This window comes from Myotis lucifugus, unplaced genomic scaffold (genome assembly GCF_000147115.1).
Source record: "Myotis lucifugus unplaced genomic scaffold, Myoluc2.0 scaffold_3, whole genome shotgun sequence".
In the NCBI taxonomy this organism is placed as follows: Eukaryota; Metazoa; Chordata; class Mammalia; order Chiroptera; family Vespertilionidae; genus Myotis; species Myotis lucifugus.
In genome coordinates, this window is record NW_005871051.1 from 2882502 (window position 1) to 2892254 (window position 9753).

The following is a 9753-nucleotide window of genomic DNA, read 5'->3' on the forward strand; positions in this document are numbered from 1 at the left end:
CCCCACCCCCCCTCCCCCTGCCTCCGGGCTCATCCCAGGCGCATTCCTCAGGGGCACCTGGCCCAGGACTGGGAATGAGCAGCAGCGGACAAGCCTCCCAGGGCCTTGCAGTCGCGACTGAAACCTTCACCCGACTGGACTCTGGACGCCACTGTTAGTATTTTAGCACGAAAAACAGTTCTTTTAAGCAATTACGTAAAATCGGGCAGGAAGGAGAACGGTCCATGTCCTCCTCCTGAATCTCGGCTCCAGAAGGAGCACAGGGTCATGTTTGCAGAGAAAGAGGTGCGTGCAGTGGCCCAGCTCCAACCATGGGACCGGGAACGGGGCCCATCGCAGACAGGAGACCCGGGCGCCCAGGCTGCGGGCGGACAGGCGGCCCGTGGGCACGAGCGGAACCACGGAGGACCGGCCCGCAGAACCAGCCCGCCTGCCCGGGGCCGGGCCGGATACCCGCCTTCACCGAGGTCTCGGGCAGGTAGTGCGGGTTGCGCAGTTTCGTGGTGATGTAGAAGCGGAAGTCGGGCGCGTACTCGATGGGTGGAGTCGCCCAGGCGGATGCACGTGCTGCCGCCCTGCTTGAAGGTCTGCTTCAGCAGCAGCGGCTCCAGGATGGGGTCCAGCTCCTCGCCCACGTTCTCCAGCAGCACTGGCGGCAGAGAGAGAGCCGTTACTGGAGGCCGGGGGACCCCTGCAGCCCCCCTGCGCCCGAGCCCCACCCCCCCCTCCGGAGGGAGCGCGGCCTCCCGGGGATGCTCTGCTCGGGGAGATGGGGTGTTGGTAGGACAGGCTCCCACCCGGGGGGTCGCTCTCAATGAAAAGATGCTTCTCCTGGAGGGCACGGAAAGCCATGGAAAGATCTACACCAATTGATTTCTCTTTTAAAAATTAAAATCTTTTCGTATTTTGTGTCTCCAGCTTTACTGAGGTGTGAAAATTGACTTACCAGCAGTCTTTGTCTGATTACTATTCCGGGCAAACCTTATGCATCGGCGTAGCTCATACAAATGTGCCTTTATTTTCTAGAACTTTGGCTCTCGAACTTTCTTCCCCTTAAGCAGCGGGATATTTTATCAAAGAGGATCTTATCCTAAAACTCAACATCAATAAAAGGGAGGCCCATGGGTGAGGGAGGAGGACGAAGCTCCCCGCCCCGCCCGGCAGCCTGGACTGGGCAGCGCCGACCGGGGACAGGCCGAGTCTAAAGAGAACTCCTTAACGGAGGAGTCTTCACCGCCTATATGTTAAAGCGGTGGCAGTAACTGGCCCTTTTACTTGGAGGCTAAATATAAAAAGTTTTAAAATGTGCCATCTGTTTCTCTCTCTGGAATAGATTTAAAACTTCTCACCTCTTTCTGATGACTAATGTCAGAAGGCATTGTAAATCATCGCTATCTGTTTTTCAAGTATTTCATTCCAGAAACTAGGCTAAAGCAAGTGTAAAGGGCACCGAAGCGCTGGGCGCAGGCAGAAGACTTGGGGACCCGTTCGGCACCGCCCTTGATGAGGGTGCAAGCTGGCTAAGCCACGTGACTAACATTCTCTGGCTCCTCACCTACCTTGTTAATAAAACCAAGTGGTTGGAATAAGTATTGGATTTCAAATTTTTTTTTAATGGCCACAACTCCAAGTAAGAAATCCATTTTACATCTTAAACGAGTCTACACATATGCATCTAAAACTTTTAAAACTTCACGAAAGAATGCTCACCTTTACTCCATGCCAGGCAGCCTAATCTGTTCTATTAGTTTCTATTGCATTTCACTTGAAAATGCTGGTCAAGACCCACTAAGGTGGTTTTCTCTCTCACAGTGTGACCTACAGTTTCAAAAACACAGACCGATTGGCTCCACGGCATATTTCTGTCTAAAATAATGGCAGTATTGTCACCAATACTTATGGCTGAGATCACGGAAATCCCCAGAACCCCAAGCATGTGGTAGACGCTCAGTTATCATTAAGTTGTTCTTTTTACCTGTGTCAAGGAAATTATTTGAATACTCAAGTTAAATTAGGTAATTTTAATCACACAAAGTATTTATGGTGCCAATTCCTTCAAGAAATCTGAGTCCTCTGAATTCTCATAGTTCATCATCTGTGTCTTTCTGATTATACTGGGATAAATAACTATTATACTAATGTAATTAAAAGATGATACACATAAACTACATAGTAAGTCTCCAACCGCAGAAGCAACGTAAGCTTATCTGGCACTGCGGTAAGTACGCAAAGTAGTCACTCTGTCTTCCTGGCCAAAGCACAGATGGGGAACGGGGTCTCAGCAAAGTCACTGAACGAGGCGTCGTCGAGTGATGGGGCATCTACTCTATTTCCAGAGCCTGCCCCTCACAGCGCAGTGGCTCTGGTGAAGGTTAGCCATGTCCTTCCACTTTCTATTTGTATTACAGCAGCTACATATAGTTCCCGGTCCTGTCTGTTCAAAAAAGCAAGGCCTTTGATAGGAGAGATCATATTCCCCTTTTCTGTAACTCCGATCATTACACTATGCTCTAAGAACACCGGTTGGATGGAGGAAATTCTGAGTGTGTGTGTGGGTGTGAGCGGGTGTGTGTGTGTGTATCACACAGATTTTATTAGTAGACTTAGTTCATTTCATGCCTACCCTAGCAGAACCTACAATTGTAATTCATATTTTAAAGACTAACTCGTTATTAATATACAAAAATAAAATGCCCGAGAGACCACCTGGTATATTTGTGATTATTTTTCCACACAGTACTCGTTCTCACAGAACCTGGGGTTTGCTAAACTTGTCCTGAGGCTAAATATGTTGTAGTTTCATCATGTTTCCATTTATTTGATCAAGTAAAGAGTCACATCTGATGAGTAACATGAATTTAAAATGTGACTAATAACCCCAATTTACTCCAATCATAACTATTCTGTTCTTTGTTTTGACAAGTGTGACATGTGCATAGAGCTATATTGAAAAATCCTGGCCATGTTTCTAATCTCTTCCTTGTTAATGGCAGATAACAGTCAGCCACATAAAATGTGCACTTACTCCTCTGCCATTTCTATAGGGTAAGTTGAAAGAAGAATAAATAGATAATTGGACTAACACTGTGTTAAAATACTTTTGACATATCAAGTGGCCCTTTTAATGGTAGATGTGGAGTTATAATAAGAACTAAAGAACAACAAAGAACAGACAAAAATTAAAACTTTAGCTCAATTAGAGGACGCATCATAAATTAACTTTGAGATACAGAAAATATCCTAACGTTCTGGAACTAGAATCTCTGAAGTTCTCACTTGATTGTCAATAAATAATGAAAGACATTAATAAAGTCATTATTTAAGATTAATCCAACACACTTATTTTTTTAAAAAGAAACAACTGACACCATTTGGGGTTACTGAGCCCTCCCCAGGCATTTCCGTAATGTGCGCCTGTTGGCCGCCTACGTACCAGGGGTACCAAACTGGATGCAGTTCTCCAGGGTCCGGACGTAGTCGGGCTCACTAAATTTAATCAGCTGCAGACTGTTGGTCTTTTCCATGTTCTTGATCCATTTATTAGCCTGACCTTGAGGGTCTATCATCAGAGGCCACCTTCTCGCATTCCTGAAAGAGACAAGAAAGACGGTGCTGGTCAAGCTATGGCTCGTTTCCATGCTGTTTAATGTCACACGCATCACTTACAGCTTATGCTGTCTAGGGATGCTTTACTTTTTACCTTCCTGTAAGGAGCTATGCTCTGGAGGCAGACATTTACATTGAGCAGGCACCTAGAATGGCAACTCGAAAAGCCAGCTGGCCAACGTAACGCTGGTGCTTTTGCTTCTTTTGGAAAATTACAGCTCTCTATATGTACGTTGCATTTTGAAAACATTTGCTGCTTTTGCTAATTAAGTCACAATGACAACTGTTCACAGTGATGGAAGTCAGGGAGTGGCCAGGCCCGGCCATTAATGACTCATGTGATCTTGGGCAAATCGCTTTGCCCCTGACCCACTCTCAGCTGTCACTTGTACAACAGAGAAAGAGAAAGAATTGAGACGTCATATTTCTCTTTAAACTCTAGACCATTAAAGAGAAAATGGTCTAAGAAAGGTGAAAAGTGTAATTTTCTATCACCTAACCTTCATAATAGCCACGGACCCTTAAGTGTTAACTCGGTATTTGTTTCAGAAACGTGTACAGTCAATGGCACTTACATACCTAGTGATTTACCTAGTGATCGTCAGCTTCTTATGGACAGAGACCTGTTCTCGGAAAGTCAGGGTCTTGCGCCCTGGGAGCGCTCACACTTACCGCTTTATTCTCACTCCCATCCTCCCTTTTATGATAAGAACAAGAACAGTGGACCAGGAGACACGCGGTTTATTTCCCAGGATCCTGTGGGGTCACCAAGGCTAACCAGTCCCTGCCATCACCAGGTAGTACCAACCAAATCACCTGCTGCCTTGTGTAAAATGTGATTGGCATTTTTTCTTTCTCTTAGAAGTTGCAGTAAACACAGCCATCACAGTGGCCACTTTCCTCAGGAAAGTCTTCAAAAGCGAACACAGAAAGTTCACACAGAACATCAGAAGAGCAGGGGGAGAAAATAAAAGGAAACTGGGCAAATGAGACATACAGTGGGGATGGGGACAAGATGATAGCTCCTATTCAGTGTCCTCATACCACGAGTTTAGGATTTCATTGGATGACTTATCCCCCCCCCCCCGCATGGACATGATCATATTTCTCAGCATGGAGGTCACAGCCTGACACAAAACATGTCACTTACATGGTAACGAAGACGGTCCCATCCTCTAGTGTCAGCATCATGTAACGCACTGGTCCCCTTGGGCTGCCATAGCAAAGTACCACAGTGTGTCTCCAATCGCGTGAGATTATGTCTCACGGTCCTTGGAGGCTGGAAGTCCAAGGTCAAGGTGCCGCAAGTGTGGTCACTGCAGGGCCCCCCTCTGGCTTGCAGACAGCACAGCCCTCTGTGCATGCACCCTGCTGTCTCTCCCTCTTCTCAGAACGACACCAGTCCTGCTGGGGTAGGGCTTCTGCCCTTCTGACCTTATTTAACCTGATTAAGTCCTTAAGGGCCATCTCTCCAAAGACAGTCACATTGAGGGCTAGGGCTCCGACATATGCATTGTTGGGAATCGGGGGCGGGGGTGGGTGATACGGAGGAGGAACAACTCAGTCCGTTCTATTTAAGAAGAAATGAGACCCAAAGAGGAGCTTTGCATCTTAGACGCATTCAACTAATAAAAGAGAATCATATCCAAGAGAAGTTACAGGGTGTGAGAAGGGAAATGAGAAAGGAACACAACTTATGAATATGTAAAAGTTTCATTCTGTCGCATTTTAGAAACATGTTTAAGTTTGGAGGGTTTGTGTGAGTGTTAGACTGCATTTATGCTCCCCAAAGAAGTGGAATGACTCACTTTTCCAATTTTCTAGCCACAACACCCATGTTCATGCTGGGTTTTTGTTTCTTTTGTCCAAAATGTACTTCCTCCCCATCCTTCTGTGTTTAACTCCCACTCATGTTTCAAGGTCAGTTCAAATGCCATGCAGTCCACAAAGCCTGTCTTGCTTGCCTTTCTCTCTAAACTTCAGCAATTCACCCACATTACATTTACGGTGCTTGCATATAGTGATAATATTTCATTATGGTGATTCTATAATTTCCTAACTATATCACCCCACTAAATCGTATATTCCTAGATCAAATCAAGTTTGAATATGATTATCTCGTGAAATGGAAACAGCGAAAAACATCTGACAAACACCATACCAGTTAACTCGTCCTAAAAATTGACATTTTCTAAGAGACTCCTGGTCCACGGGGCAGCAGCTCAAGAGCAGAGGAAAGGGCTTCCGGTGCTGACCACGCTGGGCTGAGCACATTGTCACCAGCCTCTCCCACTGGTTAACCCAGGGGGAAATGCAAAAAGCAGATTCTAAAGAGTAAATAACAAGTGAATGGGAAGGAAGTTAAACCCTGAGGAACGACCTATAGGAGGGGACAGTTTCTCGTTGGGTGTTTTCTTGTTTCCAGCTTTGACCGGTGAACAGCCCAGCAGGGAAATGGCAGCAGGTCCAGGTAGCGAAACCCAGAAAACTTCAGACGTCATCCAGGGCCCAGCTCTAAGGATTCGTGTGTCTCAAGTCCCTAGCAGTAACTGCTTCTCTAACTTCCCTTAGGTGTTCTCATCAGATTTTGTTTTGTTTTATATTATACTAGAGGCCCAGCGCATGAAAATTTGTGCACTGGAGGGGTTCCCTCAGACCGGCCTGCCCCCTCTCACAGTCTGGGGCCCCTCAGGGGATGTCCTACTGATGGCTGCAGTCTGGCCTCCCTCTGCGGGAGGCCACCGGCCGATCAGGGGAAGGCACTGCCCTCATCACCCCCTCGCTGCTGCTGCCTCTGGCCTCCCTCTGCAGGCAAGAAGGCTGGCAATAAAAGGCCCATGGACATGTGAACTTGGAAAGCACAATTTTTGATTGTCCTCACATGGGGGCAGGCTGAAGGCCCTCGTTTCCGGGAGGTAGGATCTGGGGTAAAAAGCAAGGCTGGGTGAGCCTCCAGTATTTCTCCCAGCCCAGTCTGCCTGGGATTTATCGACTAACAGGAGATTCCAGGAATAGCAGCCATTGTCGTAAAAGCTCAATTCAGCCCTGACCCAGAAGTGTATCCATATCACTGAGAATAGCCCACACCCAGCAGGGACCACTACAGAATGTGGAACATGCAAAACCATCGCCACCAACAACCCACTGCACCTTTCATTAACCTGCAATAACAAAACCCTGGGAGTAAAAATTCTAGACTTTATTGACTTATGGTAGGGTTTGTTTGTTCGTTTTTAATATATATATATATTTTTTATTGATTTCAGAGAAGAAGGGAGAGGGATAGAGAGATAGAAACATCAATGATGAGAGAGAATCATGGATTGGCTGCCTCCTGCACACCCCCTACTGGGGATCGAGCCCACAACCCGGGCATGTGCCCTTGACTGGAATTGAACCCCGGACCCTTCAGTCCGCAGGCCGACGCTCTATCCCCTGAGCCAAATCGGCTAGGGCTGTTTGTTTGTTTTTAATGGTAGGATTTTGCTCTATTTGCTGAAGATTCATTTAAAATTAAGCAAGTAAAAAAAATTAAATTAAATTAAGCAAGTAATCTGGGTTTTTTGTTTGTTTGTCTACCATGGTCTCTAATACTCAACTATTCCAATATTAATAGGAAAAGGAAGTGATTATTCATATATAATTTAGCTAATTAAGCAAAAAGTTTTCTTCAACACTATCAAAGTACGCTAGCTATGACTGGTCACAAAGCGACACAGACAAATAAATCCCCTGGTTCGTGGAGGCCATCTGTGAGAAAAATGTCTTTCTTACATGGTGATGATTCCGTTGTCAATGGAAAACGAGTCAGAAGGTAGCCCAGCGATATTCCAGGTCCGGATGGTCACGGCTTCTCCCAGGATGCCCATCAGGGAGAAGTCTTCGGAACAGGGGATGCCCCTGCCCTTGCACAGGTCTGTCCACTCCTTCACTTGGTTCTTTAAGACACACACAAGGAGAGGAAACATACAAGGTCAGAGGTTGCTGAATGCAGACTCTGTGAGCTCCCTGCGTACACTTCATTCATTGAGTCAGCAAACCATTGTTGAAGTTCTACCTAAAAAATGATTTGTGTTTACCAGATTTTTTTCAAACAAAATGATAACTTAACTTAAAATGATAACTCTGTGCATTCAAATGAAAATTAATTATATCCAATGTTAAGGTAAAGTTTAGACAGATCACTTAATCATAAGGCCAGAATTTTGTATATGGAAAAATAATTGCCAAGTGTCATTCTTCTACAGCTTCGCCTGACAAAGCAGTTGGAAGCCACCATGTGTTTTTTTTATACATTTTCTGTAAATTGCAAATGGCCAGCAAACCTGGTACAGTTTATTGTATAAAAGTGAATCCAGCTTGAACTGGTAGGGGACCTGGAAAACGTGCGTTGCTGGCTCTCACGTGCCCTGGGCAGGAACCATGGCGGGACGTTTAGACACCAACAAGGATCAGGACATAGATTGGAGTTTGGGATACCCCACCCCGGATGCTCAGGAGCCAAACAGGGACTTCAAACCCAGGTGCACAGGCAAAAAAGTCAGAAATCAAGGACCCATGTGAAGTTACAGATCAAAGAATTCAGAAATAGTGCAAGACACGGGCAGGGAGAAAATAGGTCAGGAGCAGGCACGGAGAAGGTGGGTATACCTGTCTGTTGGTGGCAGCCCCGGAGGGTGGGGGAAGGGATGAGACGCTGGTGTGAAGCGATGCCGGCTGAGAGGGCATGGGGACTCTGCCACCTCCCACGGGTTCCTGCTGAGGAGGCCTGACCGACATTCCCTTAGGTTTGGGGGGAGCTGAGAACTTTCCTGACTGATCAGCCAGTGGTTTTGCAGAATGGCCCCTTGCTGGGTCTGTGCCATGTTCCCTGGAGATTCAGTTGGTGCCGGGCACCTTAGGCAGGAATATGACAGGAGATGTGTGCTCATTGCATTCCGCCAGTGGCACACGAGCATCGTTCCCTTATTGAGGCTGAATTTTCACTTGATTAGGGTGTTGTCTGCCAGGCTCCTGTCTCATAATTCCATGATCTTCATTTGGAATCCTGATTAAAAGCTCTGAGTTCCCTGTTGTGTCCCACCAACTGCCAGTCATTCATTAAGGCCTGAGCTGGAGGAAGTGAACTCCAGGCTCTGGGCCAGTGGGTCTAAGCCAGGGAGGGGTGCCCAGCAGAGGCCCAAGGGCAGGGTTTGAACATGGAAGCACAGGCAGCCGGAGCCTGGGCAGGACACTGAAGTCACCTCTATAACGTTATGTTTAGAACTGAACAGGTGCTCCCTTCGGCAGCGCATGCACTAACATTCCCACTGAACAGGAGGCTCTCGATGGGTGTGAACTGCCCGCCGCCCTGACCCGGAGAAAGAAGAGAGGAGGTTCTGGAGCGGACTCCACGGATGGCCTCACGGGAGGGACAGGGGCCTGAGAGACGCGCTAGCAAAAGGCAAGGCCCGGGGTGCTGCAGGGAAGCCAGGAAGGGCTGAAACCGCCTGTGAGCTTCATGCCGGCACCATGGGACGATGGGACGGACAACGGGGCTCCTGGGTGAGGGGGCTCCTGGTTGATGGGGCTCCTGGATGAGGGGGCTCCTGGATGAGGGGGCTCCTGGATGAGGGGGCTCCTGGATGATGGGGCTCCTGGTTGATGGGGCTCCTGGTTGATGGGGCTTCTGATGAGGGGGCTCCTGGTTGATGGGGCTCCTGGATGAGGGGGCTCCTGGATGAGGGGCTTCTGATGAGGGGGCTCCTGGTTGATGGGGCTCCTGGATGAGGGGGTTCCTGGTTGATGGGTCTCTTGGATGAGGGGGCTCCTTGGATGATGGGGCTCCTGGATGAGGGGGGGTCCTGACTGATAGGGCTCCCCGGTTGATCGGGGCCCCTGGAGGGGCAGGGCACCGGGTCCATGGGCCTTTCGCGAGTATGGGGTCTCTGAAGAAAAGCCCCCACAGTCTCACTGTCCCCCAAACGCTCAAACACCAAACTGAGCCCCCATCATGCGGGGGGTTCCTATATCAACCAACTCACCACCACCCAACTCAGAGTTTATTCCCGGGCTCAAGAGCCCCGCAAACCCAGCCTTCTGCCCGCCCCCCCTTGACTGCCCCGCGCTACAATGCCATATCAGCCCCGGCAACGCTCCCCCCCCCGC

At 48.1% G+C, this 9753-nt stretch overlaps 1 protein-coding gene across 1 annotated transcript in view; it reads right to left on the minus strand.

Annotated features, from left to right (window-relative positions):
* The window catches only part of DNAH7 (dynein axonemal heavy chain 7), a 147145-nt gene that overhangs the window by 42339 nt on the left and 95053 nt on the right, over nt 1–9753 (minus strand). Inside the window, 4 exon segments of the mRNA XM_006082723.3 lie at nt 458–538; nt 540–649; nt 3434–3588; nt 7381–7544. Of these exon segments, the coding sequence (XP_006082785.1) occupies nt 458–538; nt 540–649; nt 3434–3588; nt 7381–7544 (510 nt within the window).